At 38.3% G+C, this 24237-nt stretch overlaps 1 protein-coding gene and 1 long non-coding RNA gene across 2 annotated transcripts in view; one reads left to right on the top strand and one right to left on the bottom strand.

The window, feature by feature from the left end:
* Emc2 (ER membrane protein complex subunit 2) overlaps positions 1–24237 on the bottom strand; it is a 50549-nt gene that overhangs the window by 24015 nt on the left and 2297 nt on the right. The window contains exons 2-5 of the mRNA NM_025736.2: positions 11480–11593; positions 8959–9023; positions 8514–8599; positions 6645–6702 (exon numbers count right to left, since the gene is read on the bottom strand). Of these exons, the coding sequence (NP_080012.1) occupies positions 6645–6702; positions 8514–8599; positions 8959–9023; positions 11480–11593 (323 nt within the window). The remainder of the gene's footprint in view (positions 1–6644; positions 6703–8513; positions 8600–8958; positions 9024–11479; positions 11594–24237) is intronic.
* Positions 350–963, top strand: Gm41316. The gene is made up of 4 exons (XR_003951458.1): positions 350–389; positions 505–592; positions 661–748; positions 908–963. It is a non-coding gene; the product is annotated as a predicted gene, 41316 (long non-coding RNA).

Below are 24237 nucleotides of genomic sequence, written 5' to 3'. Positions count from 1 at the left end.
ATTGACTCATCTAGGCTAAATCTGCTTAGCAAATATAATATACATACTTTTGCATCCTCATTAGGGCACATAGGATATTCTCATATAAGTTTTCAAATAATAAAAGGGGAAGTAAACACAGGAAAGCCAGCCTAGGAGATAAATAGGATGTGAACAGAAATGTTTCTATAATATTTTTCCAATTCAGATAATGTGGAAGCTATTTATAGGCACAAGTTCACATGTGTATACTCCCCAAACCTGGGAAGCAGACACACAAAGACTGAAGTTCCAAGGCCACTCGTCCAAAAGTGATCTCCAGGTTAGCCTATTTTACTGTGATCTCCAGGTTAAAGTGATCTCCAGGTTAGCCTATTTTACTGTGATCTCCAGGTTAAAGTGACCTCCAGGTTAGCCTATTTTACTGTGATCTCCAGGTTAAAGTGACCTCCAGGTTAGCCTATTTTACTGTGACCTCCAGGTTAAAGTGACCTCCAGGTTAGCCTATTTTACTGTGACCTCCAGGTTAGCCTATTTTACTGTGATCTCCAGGTTAAAGTGACCTCCAGGTTAGCCTATTTTACTGTGATCTCCAGGTTAAAGTGACCTCCAGGTTAGCCTATTTTACTGTGATCTCCAGGTTAAAGTGATCTACAGGTTAGCTTTTACTGTGACCTCCAGGTTAGCCTATTTTACTGTGATCTCCAGGTTAAAGTGACCTCCAGGTTAGCCTATTTTACTGTGATCTCCAGGTTAAAGTGACCTCCAGGTTAGCCTATTTTACTGTGATCTCCAGGTTAAAGTGACCTCCAGGTTAGCCTATTTTACTGTGATCTCCAGGTTAAAGTGACCTCCAGGTTAGCCTATTTTACTGTGATCTCCAGGTTAAAGTGATCTACAGGTTAGCCTATTTTACTGTGACCTCCAGGTTAGCCTATTTTACTGTGATCTCCAGGTTAAAGTGACCTCCAGGTTAGCCTATTTTACTGTGACCTCCAGGTTAAAGTGATCTCCAGGTTAGCCTATTTTACTGTGATCTCCAGGTTAAAGTGACCTCCAGGTTAGCCTATTTTACTGTGACCTCCAGGTTAAAGTGACCTCCAGGTTAGCCTATTTTACTGTGATCTCCAGGTTAAAGTGACCTCCAGGTTAGCCTATTTTACTGTGATCTCCAGGTTAAAGTGACCTCCAGGTTAGCCTATTTTACTGTGACCTCCAGGTTAAAGTGACCTCCAGGTTAGCCTATTTTACTGTGATCTCCAGGTTAAAGTGACCTCCAGGTTAGCCTATTTTACTGTGACCTCCAGGTTAGCCTATTTTACTGTGATCTCCAGGTTAAAGTGATCTCCAGGTTAGCCTATTTTACTGTGACCTCCAGGTTAAAGTGACCTCCAGGTTAGCCTATTTTACTGTGACCTCCAGGTTAGCCTATTTTACTGTGATCTCCAGGTTAAAGTGACCTCCAGGTTAGCCTATTTTACTGTGACCTCCAGGTTAAAGTGATCTCCAGGTTAGCCTATTTTACTGTGATCTCCAGGTTAAAGTGACCTCCAGGTTAGCCTATTTTACTGTGACCTCCAGGTTAGCCTATTTTACTGTGATCTCCAGGTTAAAGTGACCTCCAGGTTAGCCTATTTTATTGTGACCTCCAGGTTAAAGTGACCTCCAGGTTAGCCTATTTTACTGTGACCTCCAGGTTAAAGTGACCTCCAGGTTAGCCTATTTTACTGTGACCTCCAGGTTAGCCTATTTTACTGTGATCTCCAGGTTAAAGTGATCTCCAGGTTAGCCTATTTTATTGTGACCTCCAGGTTAAAGTGACCTCCAGGTTAGCCTATTTTACTGTGACCTCCAGGTTAAAGTGACCTCCAGGTTAGCCTATTTTACTGTGACCTCCAGGTTAGCCTATTTTACTGTGATCTCCAGGTTAAAGTGACCTCCAGGTTAGCCTATTTTACTGTGATCTCCAGGTTAAAGTGACCTCCAGGTTAGCCTATTTTAGTGTGATCTCCAGGTTAAAGTGATCTCCAGGTTAGCCTATTTTACTGTGATCTCCAGGTTAGCCTATTTTACTGTGCTTATGAGTGTTATGTCAACTTGACATAAGCAAGTCATCAAAAAGGAGGCAGCCTCAATTGATAGAATGCCTCCGTAAGATCTGGCTGTCGGTAAGCCTATAAGGGCATTTTCTTAATTAGTGATTGATGGGAAGGTCCCAGCCTACTGTGTGTGTGGTCACTCGTGGGCTGGTAGCTCTGGATTCTGTAAGAAAGATGGCTGAAGGAGTCATAAGGATCAAGACAGTGAGCAGCACTCCTTCATGGCCTCTGCATCAGCTCTTGCCTTCAGGTCCTACCTTATTTGAGTCCTATCCTGACTCCCTTCAATGATGACAGTAACATGGAAGTACAAATCAAATAAACTCTTACCTCCCTAAGTTACATGGTGTTTCATTACAGCAATGATAACCCTAACTAGGACAGTTACATAGAGAACCTGTCAAAAACAAACAAACAACACATACACAGACACACACACAGACAAACACACAGACACACAGACACACAGACACACACACACACACACACACACTGCTTTAAATTTTAAGATCATGAATAAATCTTCATCAAATTAGTTACATATCTTCTAAAAACTTATACATGATTGGGCTAAGCCATAACAAATTTTGTGGAAGACATGACACATCTTTTAAGAATAGATTACGTGCAGAGAAATGACCTCTAGAAATGAATTAAAGGATTACCATATCCCACCCAGTAAAACACAACTTACAATTCTCCAAACTCTGAATTTCAAAGGCACAGAAACAATAGTTCCAATATAAAACTGAAAATACTTCATCAATGACAAACACACATGTGCGCACGTATGCATGCATCCATAGAGAGACATTCACATGTATGCATCTTGTCTGTGATTTTAAAATCAACAACAACAACAAAAAAAAAACAATTTCTGAAAGCAAACTTAATCAGTAAATCATGGAGTAATGAACGGATATCCTCCTAAAGGGAGGAGGACTTGAGCACAGGGGTATAATATTTTTTCTCATGTATCATTTTCTAGTTATAGTTTTTTGAGTATCCAGTACTTAAAAAAAATAAAAATTAGGTAATATCCCTTTGACTACCACTTCTCAAAAGTCTGAAATGTAATTGTAATCATATTCTTCCCTTCCCTAAGGAAGTCTTGCACTTAACAATGTGAAACCTTACACTTGGGATTTAATATCTTTCTCCAAGTCACTGTCTTTGTTTCACTTAAGCCACATTCATTCTTTACAGCCTTTGAGAGTCAGAACTCATATAGGACATCACAAAAGAATCAAATTGAATCAATCCATTTCAAGGTTCAAAAGATGGTTGTCATGTAATAAAGCCTCTTGAGAGGCAAAGACAAGGCAACACTGTATCTAATGCGCCCTCTGTCCAGCACCAAGAGCAAACACTCCATGTTTTTGAAGGAATAATGAATGTGTGTGAATGAGGTGAGTCTTTAAAACTGGATGTATAGATCCATTTCTTCATTGAACATAGAATCACAAGACAAAAGGGTCAGATAAGTATTAGACAATGCAGGGCTTTCACCTTTGAGGTTATGCCTCAAAATTTGCTTTATAAAAGTGATGCCTTCAACACAGCAACTCAACTGTTTAATACTAAAGTGAGGTATTCTACTAGATATGTTCATTTTAAATCTTGAATGGCTTTATGTCCTCCCCACCAATGCCTAGTATACTGATTGATTGCTAAGAGTAAAAGAACAGAGCTGGGTTTTATTGCTGTGTCATGAGAAATACTCAAGAGATATCTGGGAAAGAAAGGAGCTTGGGAAGATCTGATTCGAGAAACCTGAATGTAGTCACCTTGCTCAACACGTCTAACTAATGGGATCTACTTACTGTCACCTCATCCATACTCTGAAAGAAATAAGGTGGATTTCTCTTTTCACCAGTCTTAAAAACCACAAAAATCCATAAAATAATGAAAAGCAAGACAAAGATAAAGTCATATTAAATTATAAACTGCCAACTCTTCCTTGTATGTGGTCTTGGAGATGAAAACCAGACTTCACAGGTATTTTATCATTAAGCTACAACCTCAGTCCTTGCCTTTAGGTGAAGTAATTTATTAAAACTATCCCCACTTAAACTAATGCAGAAGTAACATGTTTTATTTCACAAAAACAAATTATTCACCAGTCATATTAGCTTATATCTGAAAAGCATAGGAAAATCATAAACTAAATTTTCCTCTTTTTCAATATATGGCTAAATTGCAAAGGAAGCTAGTAAATTCTTAAATGAGTTAAGAACTCGTACATATACTTTAGCAATAGAAAAGTGGTCCTTTATAATTTATGTTATTTTATGTGTGTGGGTGTTTTGTCTGCATGCCATCATGTCTGTGTATCATGTGTATGTCTGGTGCCTGCAGAAACCAGAAGAAAGCATCAGACCCCGAGAACTTGAGTTACAGACTGTTGTGAGGAGCCACTCCATGGCGCTAGGAATTCAACCTATGTTCTCTGGAAGAGCAGCCAATGCTCTTACCACTGAGACTCCCTCCAGTCCTTTTTAAAATTAACTTTTTCTAAGACAAATGATAAGCTATTAAAATAGTTAAGATTAGAAAATTATTTTAAAAAACCAATTTTTACTCTCTTTATAGTAATAGTATCTAGACAAACTAATAGTTGTTATTCTCATTTTGGTGTGCTTGTCACGATCTGAACTTTTACCTCCACTTTCTTGATTCTGAGAACCATCATGGAGTAATGAAACCTTTCTATTCCAATCAATAACAATAAACAACAAACAAATAAACAAAGCAAATTTCCCTAAGGAAACACTAAAGATAGAAATCTAGCATATACATGTCAGCTGCTGTAACACTCTGTATCATTACCTAATGGCAAAGGGGAAAGCAGGAAGGAAGTTTATAGTCAATGCCTCTACAACGTGCTTTAGGAATACATTTATTCAATTGTATAATTATTGTATAATAATTAATTTCCATTACTTATTGTTAAATTATGTATTACTAAATAGTTTCCAGTGTTAACATCATCAATCCTGTAAGTTGAATCGAAACCGTTGTTCAATTAAACACTTTAAGATCTAACATAAAATCTTTAAAAATATATCACATGATTTTTTTAAAGAGTGATTTTTAAAGATATATTTGCCAAATAGGAAAACATTTTCTTAATTTATCTTATATAAACATAACTTTTTTTTATAAAAAGAAAACTTGATATTTGTTTAAAAATTCCAAAAATAAAGGCTAGAGAGATGTTTCAGCCATTAAGAGTACTGGTTACTCCACCAGAGGAGCCAGGTTGAATTCCAGAGCACCACAGGTGGCTCACAACCATCTCTAACTCCAGTACTAAGCAATCTGATATTCTCTTCTGGCCTCCACAGGCACTAAACACTAACTGTGCATAGATTTACATGTGAGCAAAACACCCATACCCATAAAAATAAACCAATTTTTAAAACATTTTTTATTCTAAAAATATTTTCTTGCTGCAGTTACATCTGTACATGGAAATATAGAAAGGCATAAATATGAATATTATCTAAAAGTCCCCTGAAACTTTCCATTTAGTCAAAGACAGAGAGGCAAGCTATGATGTCAGTATATTCAATTAAACATTTCCACATTTAAAAGGACAACTGGGAATTTAGAGACTGCCCCACCCTGGGATCCATCCCATAATCAATCTCCAAATGCTGACACCATTGCATACACTAGCAAGATTTTGCTGAAAGGACCCTGATATAGCTGTCTCTTGTGAGGCTATGCCAGTGCTTGGCAAATACAGAAGTGGATGCTCACAGTAAGCTATTGGATGGATCACAGGGCCCCCTATACAGGAGCTAGAGAAAGTACCCAAGGAACTGAAGGGGTCTGCAACACTATAGGTGGAACAACAATATGAACTAACCAGTACCCCTAGAGCTCGTGTCTCTACCTGCATATGTATCAGAAGATGGCCTCGTCAGCCATCACTGGAAAGAGAGGCCCCTTGGTCTTGCAAACTTTATATGCCCCAGTACAGGGGAACGCCAGGGCCAAGAAGTGGGAGTGAGTGGGTAGGGGAGCAGGGTGGGGGGAGGATATAGGGGACTTTTGGGATAGCATTTGAAATGTAAATGAAGAGAATACCTAATAAAAAATTGGGGAAAAAAAGACAACTGGGAAATTTTAAACAATTATATTACTTTGGTTTTTAATTCAAGTAGTAAATAAAAAATGAGATAGATGTACTAATGCCATATAACAATCATTGATGACTTCTTTCCTTTTTAATTATGACAACCAAAAAGTATTTGTACATACTAAATGGTACATCCTAACCTTCACAACACTATAGAAACAGAGCCTTGCTGGGGTTTTATGTAAGCATATTCTGCTCCCCCCAACTAAGTTTTAACTAACTTATTTTTTAAATAAAACAAAAGTCAAATCTTACTAGGGAGCAGGAAATGTCTTTAAAGTAAAAGTGTCTCACCTAATCTATAGAAAAGAAACAGAAACAGTCTGGTTCCATCAATAGCTGTTGAGTATTTCCTCAAATAATTCATTTTACCTTTACATTAATCATGAAGTCACCTGCAGGGCAATGGACAAACTTACAGTGTTAGTTGGATCTTCTTGCAAAATCCGATCATACAGTTGTATAGCATCGTCATATCTATTTAAAAAGAAAGATATATCAAGAAACATTACCTGAGATGTCACGATATAGAAAAATACTAAGTAGGGCTTTAACTCATTCATAACTGCTATGCAAGTCTCCTTATCTATATTTAATGATAAAAGAATATTTAGCCTACTTTTTAAGAAAACAAAAATCATAAGGTATATACATAAAAACCTTCCACAAAAACCACTAATTTCATGTACATACAGTGGTAAAAACTAAAAACCAAAGCTAAAAAATAGGTTTTTTGTTTGTTTGTTTGTTTGTTCATTTTGTTTTTTTGCTTTTGTTTTGAGTTTTGAGACTGTGGCATTAAAGTCATAAACTACAGAGGAGAACACAGAAACACAAAACATGACAAAAGCTGAAGGTAGAAAAGAGGCCATCAGCTACATCTTGGAAATAAAGAGAAAAGATTTAAAAACAACAGCAACTTCAGTACTGCAGATACACTGGCCTTAGCAGACAGAATGGACATGAGTACTGTATGCACACATAGTCAAGGCTCAATGGGGAAAGTTGACAAGATGCAAAAGAGATGAGAGTCGTAAACATATGGACCAACACTCACTTCTCTGTGTCTAATGATCAGGAAAATCCTAGGATGGGGACTTTAAAATGCCAAACAGCAAGAACACATTCAAAATTCCTGGCAACCCAGGTAACACTAGTTGGCATTTCTCACTGTCTGTTACAGTGATGACATACACTGCCTACAGATACAGGTAGACAAATCTAAAGGGTAATCGTAGTCTCAAGTTTGACCCATGGGCACTTCTCTCAAGAATTCAAATTGCTCATATTCAGTTTGATATCCATGATAATACCAAAACCTACTAATTCTTATTTTTGTTTTTTTTTTGTTTTCTTATATTGAAAGCAACTCAGCATAAAAGACAGAAAGCCGAGTCATTTTTATATTTTCCTTTACTTCTGCAATGCTATTGTCTATTTTCTATTTCTTATTTATTTTTACCCATCCTCTATGTTCTGCTATTAACAATTGTATAAGAGGCTCAAGAACTGTTCTTCAATAGACTATAATCAAATAGAATGTTTTTACAGATAAATACATGGGTTGTCATTTTTTTAATAACCTAAAGTGCTTTGTTCATATTTTTAGTAGACACCCAATTACTGGGCATATTAGTGGTTCATAACCTTTAACTGCCTGTTATCTCTAGCTTCAATCCTAGCCTAAAACTCCATATCACCTCATACTGTAGCCCCTATAAACTCTTAATTCTCCTAAACTTCCCTCCAGATGTGCTTCAAATGTTTCAACATGGGTCTAAATGGGTCCCCGCCTGCGATTCAATTGAAACAAAGCATCTCTTCTCTAGATTTCTAGGCTAAATGTATTTTTCAAAACAGATTTCTTTTTCTAAAAGGTTAAAAACGTGTGGTCTAAATGATGACCAAGCATTTCATGTACTCTGAGAGTCTATGCATGTGTATGTTTCCCTCAAAGCGCAGGAAATTAGCAATACCCTTTTTTTAGAGGAATAAAGCTGAGAAGACAATATTGATTTGTCAAGTCAAAAACTAGAAAATGCTAGAATTGGAATCAAAATTCAGTTCTTCTAATAAAGCATGACCTAATTTCACTAGCCAGAAGTGGCAAAAGAATTATACTTCATGCCAAATGCTACTTCCTAGAAGTATGGGTGGGATTTGTACTAAGAAGCACTCTGATGTCAAACAGAGCTCAAGAGCACAAAGCCCTTCTGCATCGATGATGCAGTATGGACACAGCTTCTGCATCTGCAGGTAGGATTACATTGTTCACTAGAGATGTTTACCTTTCCATAGCTTCAAATCGCATGCCTGTTAACCGCTTAACTCTGTGACTACCAGGGAATTGTCTTCTTAATTCCTGAAGACAAAACTGAAAACATAATGGGTTAAACAAAATAACGACTTGAGCAACCACCATTACATCTTCAAAATAATCCATTAAAAATGGTCTAATGAGTTTCTAATGAGAGTTTCACTTAACATTTTATTGGTATGGGTATTTTATTTATTTAATTTGTGTTCATGATGCTAGAGAGTAAATCCAGAACCTTGTACAAGCTAGCCAAGCATCCTGCCACTGAGTTACAGGCTAGTCTCGTACTTAGAAAAGCATTCAAGACTTGCTACAGAAAGCACTCAGTACATGCCCCACAGCAAACCTTAACTACTTCCTAATTTATAACTCATAAAACAAATACAGAGTAAAATACAGTTAATTTAAGTACTTACCAATGCCAAGTCATCCCGACCATAGTCTAGGGCTGCAATCATGACCTGCTCATATATGATCCAAACTAGCGGTATGAGATGAAAAAAAAACCCTGAATTTAATATACAAATTTCCCAAACAGAATTAATAAATTCCTCACTCTAAAATATTTTAAAGATATTATTTGTTGCTCAAAATTAGTAATTATACCATTATTGGAAGTAAAATATATTTAGAATTTATTTTTAATTATTTTATTTATTTTTAGAGTTATTTTATTTTTACTTATTCTATTTACATTTTTTAATATTATTTTTTATTTATTATTTACTTTATTTTAAAATTATTTTTAGAAATAAAGAACACTCCTCCATTGCTGGCGAGATTGCAAGCTGATATTACCACTCTGGAAATCAGTTTGGCAGTTTCTCAAAAAATTGGACATAGTACTACTGGAGGATCCAACAATACCACTCTTGGGCATATACCCAGAAGATGCCCCAACATGTAATAAGGACACATGCTCCACTATGTTCATAGCAGCCTTATTTATAATAGCCAGAAGCTGGAAACAACCGGATGTCCCAAAACAGTGAAATGGATACAGAAAATGTGGTACATTTACAAAATGGAGTACTACTCAGCTATTAAAAAGAATGAATTTATGAAATTCTTAGGCAAATGGATGAATCTGGAGGATATCATCCTGAATGAGGTAACCCAATCGCAAAAGAACACACATGATATACACTCACTGATAAGTAGATACTAGCCCCAAAATTCAGAATACCCAAGATACAATTCACAAACCACATGAAACTCAAGAAGGAAGACCAAAGTGTGGATACTTTGATCCTTCTTAGGAGGGGGAACAAAATAAGCATGGAAGGAGTTACAGAGACAAAGTGTGGAGTAGAGACTGAAGACCATCCAGAGACTGCCCCACTTGGGGATCTATCCCATAAACAACCACCAAACCCAGACACTACTGTGGAAGCCAACAAAAGCTTGTTGACAGGAGCCTGATATAGCTGTCTCCTCAGAGGCTCTGCCAGACCCTGACAAATACAGAGGTGGATGCTCACAATCATCCATTGAACGGAACACAAAGTCCCCAATGAAGGAGCTAGAAAAAGTACCTAAGGAGCTGAAGGGGTTTGCAGCCCATACGAGGAACAACAATATGAACTAACCCATACTCTCAGAGCTCCCTGGGACTAAACCATCAACCAAGAAAACACATGACGGGACTCATGGCTCAAGCTGCATATGTAGAAAAGGATGGCCTATTTGGTCATCAATGGGCAGGAAGGCTCTTGGTCCTATGAAGGTTCTATGCCCCAGTATAGGGGAATGCCAGGGCCAGGAAGCAGGAGTGGGTGGGTTGGTGAGCAGGGGGAGGGTATAGGGGTTTGGGGAGGGTATAGGGGTTTTTGGAGGGGAAACCAGGAAAGCGGATAACATTTGAAATGTAAATAAAGAAAATATCTAATAAAAAAATAAAATAAAAAATTCTTAAGTTTAGACTTAAGAATACATCTTTATGCATATTCAGCAACATAAAATCTCCTGAAATGAGAATAAATATTAAATACATACTAAATTCTAAAATTCTCTATGAAATACATTTTGACCAGATTAGAATATCATTCTGAAATATACATTGACCAAACATTTATCAGCTTTGTGAGCCTTTCAAACAATGCTTGTTTAATGGTTTTACTACTGCAGTGGTTTCAGTAAGATTGTCATCCACAGTCTCTGGCACTTGAAGACTTGGTCCCTAGTTGTCTGGGGAGGTCTAAGAGATGTGGCCTTGCTAGAAGTCCATCTCTGGGGCAGGATTTGAGGCTTCAAAGCCTCTGCTTCATGATTATTGTCCAAGAAGTGAGTCTTCCACTTCCTGCTCCTGCCACCATTACGAACTCTAGCCTAGAACCATAAATCCAAATAAGCTGTTGTAGCTAGATAAAGACCATGGCTAAAAGCAATCTGGTGAAGAAGGGTTTATATCCTCTTACAGCTTTAAATTTATCATCCAAGGAGGTCAGAGCAGGAACAAAGGCAGAGGCAATGGAGGAGCCCTGCTTATTGGCTAGCTCAGCCTGCCTTCTTTTATAACCCATGATCACCAGCCCAGAAGTAGCCCCGCCCACAGTGAACTGGGCCCTCCCATACACATCATCAGTCCAGAAAATGTACAGGGGCTTGCCCACAGGACAATCTGGTGGGGACATTTTCTCAGTTGAGATCCTTCTTCCATAAAGACTCTAGCCTGTTTCAAGCTGACATAAAACTAGCCAGCTCAGACTTTCCTTTCTATTAGCTGTCACAGTCATGTTACCGTATCACAGTAATAGAAAAGTTAACTGATACAACTACCAACAACTATAAATCCTCCTTAAACTGAAGCACCATTCATTATATCTCCTGCAACAGAATGATGTAACTAACTTGTAAGAAAAATGTTAATAAAGATATATTAAAAAGAATAATCATAAATATGACATGCTGAGCCTACATAAATTACTGAAAACTTACTGTCATCCCCAAGCTTAGAAGCATAATCATTAATTAATTCTTCTCCAACTTCCATAATTTGTTCACTATTTCTTGAGTTTTCTTCTCGCCATTTTCTCATTTTATCTCGCATTTCTAAAAAAAAAGTAATAGTCAATTTCTTTACACATACACATATATGAACATATGATGGATGTCAAAATACTGAATAAATGAAATCAACTATTTACATAAGGAAATCAACTATTTACATAAGGAAATGAACTCCAATGTGTAGGAAAATCTGTGATATCACAACCATCTTTAAATGTAGAGAATATCATGCCATGGGTCTGTTACAATGCCCTCTATCACTGTAGGCCTTAATTGGAGGGGTGAGGGGTAATATAGACTACTTTGTAGGGTTTGTTAAAAGGCCAGAGATCATTTTCTAAATAATAATTTTAAAAAAGCATACAATTACATACAGATAACTCAAAATATTCAATATATTCTTGCAATTTACTTAGGGCTATAATATTGCTCAATAATTTTCATAATACTGAGCTATCAACAACAAAAGGATATTCACCTCACATTTCCTTAACTAGATTGCCATGCAAGGAAGTAAACAAGAAAACAATAACAAAGGAAATCTTTGATTGAACTTAGGAGACAACATGAATGTCAGTAAGATCAATTGCATTGTTAGCTGCATTGAAAACACAGGAGACCAACTCTGCAAATTACAATTCAGCAGGAAATTCTGAACTAAAGAACTCTATCCAGTCACAAAAGAACACACATGGTATGCACTCACTGATAAGTTGTTATTAGCCCAAAAGTTTGGAATACCCAAGATACAATTCACAGACCATATGAAGCTCAAGAAGAAAGAAGACCAAAGTGTGGATGCTTCAGTGCTTCTTAGAAAAGGGAACAAAATACTCACAGAAGGAAATATGGAGACAAAGTGTGGAGCAGAGACTGAAGGAAAGGCCATCCAGAGACTGCCCAACCTGGGGATCCATCTCATATACAGTTGCCAAACCCAGACACTATTTCAGATGCCAAGAAGTGCTTGCTGACTTGAGCCTGATATGGCTGTTTCTTGAGAGGCTCTCCCAGAGCCTGACAAGTACAGAGGTGAATGCTCCCAGCCAACCATTGGACTGAGTGTGGGGATCCCCAATGGAGGAGTTGGAGAAGGTACTGAAGGAGCTGAGGGGGTTGCAGCCCCACGGAGGGAGCAACAGTATCAACAGGCCAGAACCCCCTGAGCTCCGGGACTCTGGACCACCAACCAAAGAATACACATGGAGGGACCCATGGCTCTGGCTGTATGTGTGGCAGAGGATGGCCTTGTTCAACAACAGTGGGAGGAGAGGCCCTTGAGCCTGAGGGGGTTCCATGTCCCAGTGTAGTGGAATTCAGGGGCAGGAAGGCTGGAGTGTGTGGGAGGGAGCACCTTCATAGAAGCAGAGGAAGGGGGAATGGGATAGGGGGCTTCCAGAGGGGTGACATGGAATGGGGATAACATTTGAAATGTACATAAAATATCAAATAAAAAAGGGGGGAGGGAGTGCTCTGACCTTGGGACCAGGTGAGAACACCATCTTGTATCCAGGTCCCTAAGAAACCAGTCTGCACAGGAGAGCACACCAGTGGCAGATGCAAAATAGCTTCTGGGACAGGGTCCCTTTTGGGCCTATATCTTCAGCCAGGAGGCAGAACTGAGCTCTAGACCTCTGCACATTTTCCCCTCCAGAGGAGGGTTGGCCTCCAGAGAGGGCTCTGACCATGAGACCAGGTGAGAACACCATCTTGTATCTCGGGTCCCTCAGAGACCAGTCTGCACAGGAGAGCACACAGGCAGCAGAAGCAACATGGCTTCTAGGACAGGGTGCCTTTCAGACCTTCAGAATACCCAAGATACAATTCACAAACCACATGAAACTCAAGAAGGAAGACCAAAGTGTGGATACTTTGATCCTTCTTAGATTAGGAGGGGGAACAAAATAAGCATGGAAGGAGTTACAGAGGCAAAGTGTGGAGTGTAGCTGAGCTACAGACCTCTGGGCACCTTCCTTGCAAGAGGAGAACTTGCCTGCAGAGAGTACTCTCACCACTGACACTCAGGAGAGAGTTGGACTCCCAGGAGTGCTGACAGAGGCTAACAGAATCACAGGAGGAACAAGCTCCAGTCAGAGACAGCTATAACAAATAACGACAGAGATTAACAGATGGCAAAAGGCAAACATAAGAATATTACTAACAGAAACGAAGACCACTCAGAATTATCAGAACCCAGCACTCCCACCACAATCAGTCCTGGATAACTCAACACACCCGAAAAGCAAGATTCAGATCAAAAATCATTATCTCATGATGCTGGTAGAAGATTGTAAGAAGGACATTAATAACTCACGTAAAGAAATACAGGAGAACGCAGTGAAACAGGTACAAGGCCTTAAATAGGAAGCACAAAAATCCCTTAGAGAATTACAGAAAAACACTGCTAAACAGGTAGAAGCCCTTAAAGAAGAAACACAAAATTCCCTTAAAGAATTACAGAAGAACAGAACCAAACAGGTGATGGAATTGAAATAAAACCATCCAAGATCTAAAAGGGAAGTTGAAACAATAAAGAAAACCCAAAGAGAGACAACTCTGGAGAGAGAAACCCTAGGAAAGATATCAGGAACCATAGATGCAAGCATCAGCAACAGAATACAAGAGATGGAAGAGAGAATCTCAGTTGCAGAAGATTCCATAGAGAACATCGGCACAACAATCAAAGAAAATGCAAAATGCAAAAAGATCCTAACTCAAAACATCCAGGAAATCCAGGACACAAGAAGAAGACCAAACTTAAGGATAATAGGTATAGATGAGAATGAAGATTTTCAACTTAAAGGGCAAGCAAATATCTTCAACAAAATTATAGAAGAAAATTTCCCTAGCCTAAAGAAAGAGATGCCCATGAACACACAAGAACTCTAAATAGCCTGGACCAGAAAAGACATTCTTCCCAACACACAATAATCAGAACAACAAATGCACTAAATGAGGATAGAATATTAAAAGGAGTTGGGGAAAAGGTCAAGTAACATATAAAGGCACACATATTAGAATTACACCAGACTTCTCACCAGAGTATGAAAGCCAGAAGATCCTGGACAGATGTTATACAGACCCTAAGAGAACACAATTGCCAGCCCAGGCTGCAATACCCAGCAAAACTGTCAATTATCATAGATGGAGAAACCAAAGTATTCCATGACAAAACCAAATTCATACAATATCTTTCCACGAATCCAGCCGTTCAAAGGATAATAAAGGGAAAACACTAACACAATGACGAAAATTATGCCCTAGAAAAAACAAGATAGTAACCCTTCAACAAACCTAAAAGAAGACAGCAACAAGAACACAATTTCAACACTAACAACAAAATAACAGGAAGCAACAATTACTTTTCCTTAATATCTCTTAATATCAATGTACTCAATCACCCAATAAAAAGACATAGATTAACAGACTGGATACACAAACAGGACCCAACACTTTGCTGCTTTTAGGAAACCCACCTCAGGGAAAAAGACAAACACTACCTCAGAGTGAAAGGCTGGAAAACAATTTTCCAAGCAAATGGTCTGAAGAAACAAGCTGGAGTAGCCATTCTAATATCAAATAAAGTTGACTTCCAACCCAAAGTTATCAAAAAAAAAAAAAAAAAACCCAAGGAGGGGCACTTCATACTCATCAAAGATAAAATCTTCCAAGATGAACTCTCAATTCTGAATATCTATGATCCTAATGCAAGGGCAGCCACATTCATTAAAGAAACTTTAATAAAGCTCAAAGCACACATTGCACCTCACACACAATAATAGTGGGAGACTTCAACACCCAGCTCTCATCAATGGGCAGATCCTAGAAACAGAAACTAAAAAGAGACACATGGAAACAAACAGAAGTTATGAAACAAATGGACTTAACAGACATCTAAACAACATTTGATCCTAAAACAAAAGGATATACCTTCTTCTCAGTACCTCATGGTACCTTCTCCAAAATTGACCATATAATTGGTCACAAAACAGGCCTCAACAGATACAAAAATATTGAAATTATCCCATTCATCCTATCAGATCATGATGGACTATCACACAAATAATAGAAAGCCAACATTCACGTGGAAGCTGAACCACACTCTACTCAATGATACCTTGGTCAAGGAAGAAATTAAGAAAGTAAAGACTTTTTAGAGTTTAATGAAAATGAAGCCACAACAAACCCAAACTTACAGAACACAATGAAAGAGGTCCTAAGAGGAAAAACTCAAAGCTCTGAGTGCCTCCAAACAGAAACTCTGCCACGCACTCTGGTCAAGTCAGCTTGACAGGCCGAGAGGCCTGGAAGCCACGCACGAGGCAGAGAGTTTTATGGAAACTCACCTCCTGGAGTCTGGCATTCTCTCTAACCCATACATTCATATTCCATTCCCGCGTTAGTCTGGTGTATGGATCCACGTGCTCTCTTTTAGTATTATCCTATTATAAGTGCCTTTTAAGATTGAATTCTGACATAGCTAAGCCTTTACCAGTGTTCCAACAGTCCTAGAAAGTCCTTGAGCTGACCATGGGCTTGGAATTCAGGAAGAATGTTGCCTATTCAGTGACATTCAGAATTGCCTCTGGCATTACACTATCACTTTGAATAAAAGCTAGGTCACTGCCCTACACAGGAATTTACCATCATCGAGGAAGAAGGAAGTTTGAGACCTAAGGAGGAACCAGAGTAGATACTTAGAACTATAGATAGCTGAGTTACACCCATACACACGTATTTAAAATGGCTTAGGGGGAAGGTGGACTATACAATAGACTAAAATAGGAACTATGGCAAGGGCACGAAGCCCTTGACCCTGGCTTCTAAGATTAAGTGAATCTTAGGTGGAGCTTTTTTTGATCCCAGTTGTTAACAATGAATTCTATCCCAGGTGGTTCCTGTTAGACCTTCTGTGTTTGTATTCCTCTGTTTTGTGTAAGACTCCAGTAACCTCTTTGTACCTTGTGGGTGTGTCACCCAACTTCCATATTTTCTTCTGTATAAAAAGTTTGATGCTCAATTTGACAAATTACATTCAGATTCTACACAACCTCTCCTGTGTGCATCTGTCTGTCATTCCATCCCACACTTTGCCCACCTGCCCCAGAGACCCATTCCATGCAGACAAAGGGATCCAGAGGGTCTGAGGCAAAACTCAAGAGAACATACAATAGCAGCTTAACAGCACACCTTCAAGCTCTAGAACAAAAGGAAGCAAATTCACCCAAGAGGAGTAGATGGCAGGAAATAATCAAACTCAGGGCTGAAATCAACCAAGTGGAAACAAAAAGAACTATTCAAAGAATCAACCAAACCAGGAGCTGGTTCTTTGAGAAAATCAACATGATAGATAAACACTTAGCCAGACTAACTAGAGGGCACAGGGAGAGTATTCTAAATAACAAAATCAGAAATGAAAAGGGAGACATGAACAGAACCTGAGGAAATCCAAAGCATCATCAGATCCTACTACAACAGGCTATACTCAACAAAACTGGAAAACCTGGATGATATGGACACATTTCTAGACAGATACCAGGTACCAAAATTAAATCAGGATCAGATTAATGATCTAAACAGTCATTAATAGTCTCCCAAACAAACAAACAAACAAAAAAGCCCAGGACCAGATGGGTTTAGTACAGAATTCTATCAGACCTTCAAAGAAGACCTAATTCCAATACTCCTCACATTATTTCACAAAATAGAAGAAGAAGGTACTCCACCCAATTCATTCTATGAAGCCACAATTACTCTGATACCTAAACCACAGAAAGACCCAACAAAGAAAGAGAACTTCAGACCAATTTCCCTTATGAATATCGATGCAAAAATATTCAGTAAAATTCTCACTAACCAAATCCAAGAACACATCAAAATGATCATCCATCATGATAAAGTAGGCTTCATTCCAAGGATGCAGGGACGGATTAATATACGGAAATCCATCAATGTAATCCACTATATAAACAAACTCAAAGACAAAAAACCACATGATCATCTCGTTAGATGCTGAGAAAGCATTAGACAAAATCCAACACCCCTTCATGATAAAAGTCTTAGAAAGATCAGGAATTCAAGGCCCATAGCTAACATTATAAAAGCAATATGCAGCAAACCAGTAGCCAACATCAAACTAAATGGAGAGAAACTTGAAGCAACCCCACTAAAATCAGGGACTACACAAGGTTGCCCAATTTCTCCCTACCTTTTAAGTATAGCACTGGAAGTCCTAGCCAGAGTAATTAGACAACAAAAGGAGATCAAGGGGATGCAAATTGGAAAGGAAGAAGTCAAAATATTACTATTTGCAGATGATATGACAGTATATATAAGTGACCCAAAAAATTCCATCAGAGAACTCCTAAACCTGATAAACAGCTTCAGTGAAGTATCTGGATATAAAGTTAACTCAAACAAATTAGTGGCCTTTTTCTACACAATGATAAACAGGCTGAGAAAGAAATTAGAGAAACAACACCCTTCACCATAGTCACAAATAATATAAAATGCCTTGGTGTAACTCTAACTAAAGAAGTGAAGGATCTGTATGATAGGAACTTCAAGTCTCTGAAGAAAAAAATCGAAGATCTCCGAAGATGGAAAGATCTCCCATGCATGGATGGGCAGGATTAATATAGTCAAAATGGCTATCTTGGTGAAAGCAATCTACAGATTCAATATTCCATCAAAATTCCAACTCAATTCTTCACTGAGTTAGAAAGGGCAATTTGCAAATTCATCTGGAATAACAAAAAACCTAGGATAGCAAAGGGTGCATGCCTTTAATCCCAGCACTTGAGAGGCAGAGGCAGGCGAATTTTTGAGTTCGAGGCCAGCCTGATCTACAGAGTGAGTTCCAGGACAGCCACGACTACACAGAGAAACCCTGTCTCAAAAAAACAAAACAAAACAAAAACAAAAACAAACAAAAACAAAAAAAGAAAAACAAAAATACCTATTCTCAACAATAAAAGAACCTCTGGTGGGATCACCATGCCTGACCTCAAGCTGTAACTACAGAGCAATTGTTATGAAAACTGCATGGTACTGGTACAATGACAGACAGGTAGATCAATGGAATATAATTGAAGACACAGAAATGAACCCACACACCTATGGTCACTTGATCTCTGCAAGGGAGCTAAAACCAGCCAGTGAAAAAAAGACAGCATTTTCAACAAATGGTTCTGGCTCAACTGGCAGTTATCATGTAGAAGACTGTGAATTGATACATTCTTATCTCCTTGTACTATGCTCAAGTCTAAGTGGATCAAGGAACTCCACATAAAACCAGAGACACTGAAATTTATAGAGGAGAAAGTGGGGAAAACCCTCGAAGATATGGGCACAGGGGAAAAATTCCTGAACAGAACAGCAATGGCCTGTGATATAAGATTGCGAATCAACAAATGGGACCTCATAAAACTGCAAAGCTTCTATAAGGCAAAAGACACTGTCAATAAAACAAAAAGGCCACCAACAGATTGGGAAAGGATCTTTACCAATCCTCAATCAGACAGGGGACTAATATTCAATATATATAAAGAACTCAAGAAGAAATCCAGAAAATCAAATAACCCTATTTAAAAATGGGGTACAGAGCTAAACAAAGAATTCCCAACTGAGGAATACCAAATGGCTGAGAAGCACCTGAAAAGATGTTCAACATCCTTAATCATCAGGGAAATGCAAATTAAAACAACCCTGAGATTCCATCTCACACCAGTCAGAATGGCTAAGATCAAAAATGCAGGTGACAGCAGATGCTGGTGAGGATGTGGAGAAAAAAGAACACTCCTCCATTGTTAGTGGGATTGCAAGCTGGTAAAACCACTCTGGAAATCAGTATGGCAGTTCCTCAGAAAATTGGACATAGTATTACTGGAAGATCCAGCAATAACTCTCCTGGGCATATACCCAGAAGATGTTCCAACTTGTAATAAGGACACATGATCCACTATGTTCATAGCAGCCTTATTTATAATAGCCAGAAGCTGGAAAGAACCCCGATGTCCCTGAAAAGAGGAATGGATACAAAAAATGTGGTACATTTACACAATAGAGTACTACTCAGCAATTAAAAACAATGAATTTATGAAATTCTTAGGCAAATAGATGGATCTGGAGGATATCATCCTAAATGAGGTAACCAGTCACAAAAGAACACACATGATATGCAGTCATTGATAAGTAGATATTAACCCAGAGTCTTAGAATATCCAAGATACAACTTGCAAAACACATGAAACTCAAGAAGAAATACCAAAGTGTGGATACTTAGTTCCTTCTTAGAATGGGGAACAAAATACCCATGGTGAGAATTACAGAGACTAAGTTCGGAGCTGAGGCAGAAGAAAGGACCATCCAGAGACTGCCCCACTTGGGGACCCATCCCACAAACAACCACCAAACCCAGACTCTATTGCATATGCCAGCAAGATTTAGCTCACGGGACCCTGATATAGCTATCTCTTGAGAAGCTATGCCAGTGCCTGGCAAATACAGAAGTGGATGCTCACAGTCATCTATTGCATGGAACACAGGGCCCCTAATGAAGGAGCTAAAGAAAGTAACCAAGTAGCTAAAGGGGTTTACAACCCTCTAGGAGGATCAATAATATGAACTAACCAGTACACCTCAGAAGTGTGTCTCTAGTTGCATATGTAGCAGATGGCCTAGTCCGCTATCAATGGGAGGAGAGGCCCTTGGTCTTGTGAAGATCATATGCCCCAGTACAGGAAAATGCCAAGGCCAGGAAGCAGGAGTGGGTGGGTTGGGGAGCAGGGCAGGGGGAGAGTATAGGGGACTTTCAAGATAGTACTTGAAATATAAATGAAGAAGATATCTAATAAAAAAAAAAAAACTCTACTTTGGTTTAAATGCCTCGTGGGTTGGAAATTTGATTCTGAATACAACCAGATTGAACCTTTAAGGTATTATCAGATCCTTATGGCTTCTGTCCTACTGAATGGATCAATATCCTTATCACAGGAGTGAGCAGAGAGGAGTATTAGTTATCTCTGGTGTGTTATTTATGACAAAAGAGAAGAGGGTTCCTGGTTTTGTTTTGTTTTTGTTTTTAAGAAAAATGAATTCAGCCCCTTATGTCTAACCTGTGCACAGCGTTTGTTCTTCCCCCAGAGAACCAGAATGCCTTCCCCAGATGCACTTGGCCAAAAATAGGTAGTAAATAAATAAATAATAAAATAAAATAAAAATCCCAGTCTGGAGAACTAAGATCTGAAAATCTTAGTTCATAAGATTTTATAAGGTTTATAATAATAAAAACCAAAACCAAAGTATTTTAAAAGCATGTTTAATCTGATTCCTTTTACACAATATTACAGGATAAATGTTTGCGATTTTTCAAGTTAATTAAAAACTTAACTAAACTAGAACTCCCAAGACCTTAAGTGGCAAACAGGCCTGTGGAAGGCAGTCAGTGCTCTCACAAGATGTAAAAGGCTCTGTCTTCTCTGCTCTATGCCATTAGTTGTCTATTCCTTGCTAGACACTAGATCTGCCAGGACCTGCCTCTCCACTTCCTATCCTCTAGAACCATATGAAAACAATGTATGATTTAAGACATCCACTGTAGTATATTTGTCTATTAGCCTGAATTAAGACAGATAGCTAAGGTACAATTAAGTATCTACCTTAGAACATACATCTTTCTTATTTTCATCTGCACACACAGATCAAGATTGGAAATGCAATACTCAAACATCTGCTCTTCAAATCTCAACACTAACATTTTCTACCTGGATATTCGCTGAGTCAATCACTTTGCATTTCAACATTCTCATCTACCAAGTGAAGATAAAAAATAATACTCGTATAATTTGGCTACTGTAGTGAGCATTATTGTGTGTGCTGAAAACAGAAAATTTTGTTCGTTTGTATGCATGTTGCTGCTTTGATGATTCTCCCTCAATCAGCCTCTATTCAATAATAACCCCAAACACTATTAATCTTGTTCTAACTACACTATCTTTGGCTTGCTCTTCACTTTGCATTTATAGCAGAAAATTTAAATTTGAGTCAAGAAACTACCACCTTATGGCCAAAATTTGTAGCCAATTGTTTTGCAAGCCAACTTTTATTAGAACATATGTTTAGGGAGGTTTTGTTTTTCTGTGCTGTAATGTTACAGGAAGAGCCAATACAAGCCAAATAATACACAAAGCTGCTGACATTTAGAACATTTAGATAGAAATACTTACTATCAGGTTCTTCTTTATTAAAAGAAAACATGCCGATGCTTGGCTCTAGGCACTAAGAAGCAGAATGACAAGGGATGTAGCTGGAGAACTAGTATTAAATCAACTGCCTCATCAACCTGAAAGTGGTGATTTGGGACTTATCACTGAACATTTCTACCACTTTGGTTATTAAATACACAGGATTAGAAGCTTTAACGGGCTCTTGTGAAACTTAAATACAGCAAAACCGAGAGCCCAGGTTTGGACAGTGGTGTGGTTTGGACTTTTCTTTTACTTCTAAGTCGATTTAAATTACTAGCCCTTGTGAATTCCTCATAGGCACTGCTACAGTCTTTCAGCCAACTTCATACATACACTGCCCCCATTTATGTAGTGTGAGTTTAGGACTCCTACTATCGAGTAATTTATAGGAAGCATTCTAGTAAACATCAAACACTACAAAAGGCTAGGCTACCTTAAGTAAGCAAAATAAGGGGAAACCTCTGGCTAGAAAGAAAATTTGGGGAGCATCCCTCCCTTGAGTATACTTCTTTTTAAAGCTGTTCCCCAAAGCCAGCATGCTCTTCAAATCCAAGCTCATTTTATTGTATACTTTAAAGGTAAGCTACTAATCACTCTCTGTATGCTATTAACTTCTGTCTTTGTACTAGGGGTAATAGCAATAGGAGAGGTTACAAATGGGCTATCCTGTTTATTTTTCCCTAAGGACTAGGTCTCACTGTGCTAAGACACCTGAACCTCAAGAAATGAGGAAATAGCCTGCTTCCTACTCTTGTTTCTTTTGTACAAAACTCCTTTCTCCATGTATTTCCAACATTCCAATATAAATACTCAAAGACCATTTACAGATTCACTTATATGAATCAGTATATACCTTCTAACAATTATTCATAGTCCCAAAATTTGGATCACCAAATTAGTGATAATGAAATTGCCATGGCTCTTAATGGATGAGGTGGGTACTAAATTTGAAGGCAACATGTAAGTTATTACAATGCATAGAAACTTCAGTAGAAGTGTTCTTCCAGCTATGTATGGCAGTGCACTAGTGAGATGCGAAGTCAATCTAATGTGTTCCAGCACTTGGCAGCAAATGGATGCAGAGAACCCATCAAAAGAACAGTGTGAAAAAAATGAAGTAAACCTAGAAATCGCTATTCAGAAACAAAAACAAGGGGCAGGGGGGAAAGACAATTCACCTGATACAGTGCTTACTGCAGAAGGATAGATAAAGACCTTAGTTCCAATCCCTAGAACCACTGCAAAAACCTGGACATGGAGACACTCTCCCTTAGTTTTAAGAACACAGAGAAGTGGATCCTGGAGACCCACGGGCCAATCAGTCCAGCCAATGAGTGAGTTCAAGATATAGTGGGAAAAACTGTTTTGTAAAATTAGGTAGAAATCAATAGACAAACACCTGGCAGGAACTTACGACATCTACATACATACACACACATACATACAAAAAGATAAAAAAAAATCAAAATCTTACAAAGAGGGAGTTATTTGTAATGGTAAGCATAACAGATATATAAAATATAAACATTTGAACTGGCACAAGGTTTTCCTAGCACCTTAAAGAAAAAGTAAGATACAGAAACCAAACTGTTGATACTTATACAATGCAGTGCCTATACCTCAATCTCAGAGAAAATCACAAAAATGTGGCCGAAAAGTTGAGAGTCAGCAAACCATAATGTCAGCTATGAGACTATGTCTTCTAGATATGAGAGGGAAACTGCATCCATGAACTGTCAAAATTGTGGCTTCTTAAGGTATGAAGTAAAAAGGGAGGAATACAAACAAAATTTTCTACAGTATTTTAAAAACTCATTTCACATCTATTATGCTAGGCTCTGCACAAGGCACCCTATCCAGCCATGCCTAAATATATATTCTCAAGAAACTTGACTACTTTCCTTACAAGTCTAAATTCTAAATATTCTACTTAACAAATGTTTTCAACTGGCTTACGAAATGAACATTTTATTTGTTTATATCATCTATTTGAGACTTAAAAGAGTGTTAAACTTACTAAAGTCTTTTATATGCATTCCTATTACAAAAATTACAGGGTCTGGAGAGATGCTCAGTGGTTAAGAGCTCTTGTTGGGTAAGAGTCCATGTTTTGCAACCATAAGATCCTGAGTTGAATCCCTTGCAAAACATAAAGAGCCCTGCTTGGCTCTAACCCCAGCACTAGGAAAGAGGTCAGGGGAGGAGATATTGCTCACTGGCGTTTGCAGTCTTCTAGCCTGGCTTCAGGTTTAGTGATAAACCCCGCCTCAAATAAAGAGTGTACAGCAAGATATATAACTCCCTCTCCTGGCATCTTTGTGCCTATGCACACCCACACTCTCATGTATGACATGTAACAAACACCACACAAAGAGACATATATATGCACACACACAGACACCCCACACATACACACTCTATTGTGTTCTTTGGATCCAT

Source organism: Mus musculus, chromosome 15 (assembly GCF_000001635.26).
Source record: "Mus musculus strain C57BL/6J chromosome 15, GRCm38.p6 C57BL/6J".
Lineage (NCBI taxonomy): Eukaryota > Metazoa > Chordata > Mammalia > Rodentia > Muridae > Mus > Mus musculus.
Note: the sequence above shows the minus strand (reverse complement) of the source record. Positions and strands in the feature narration are given on the sequence as shown.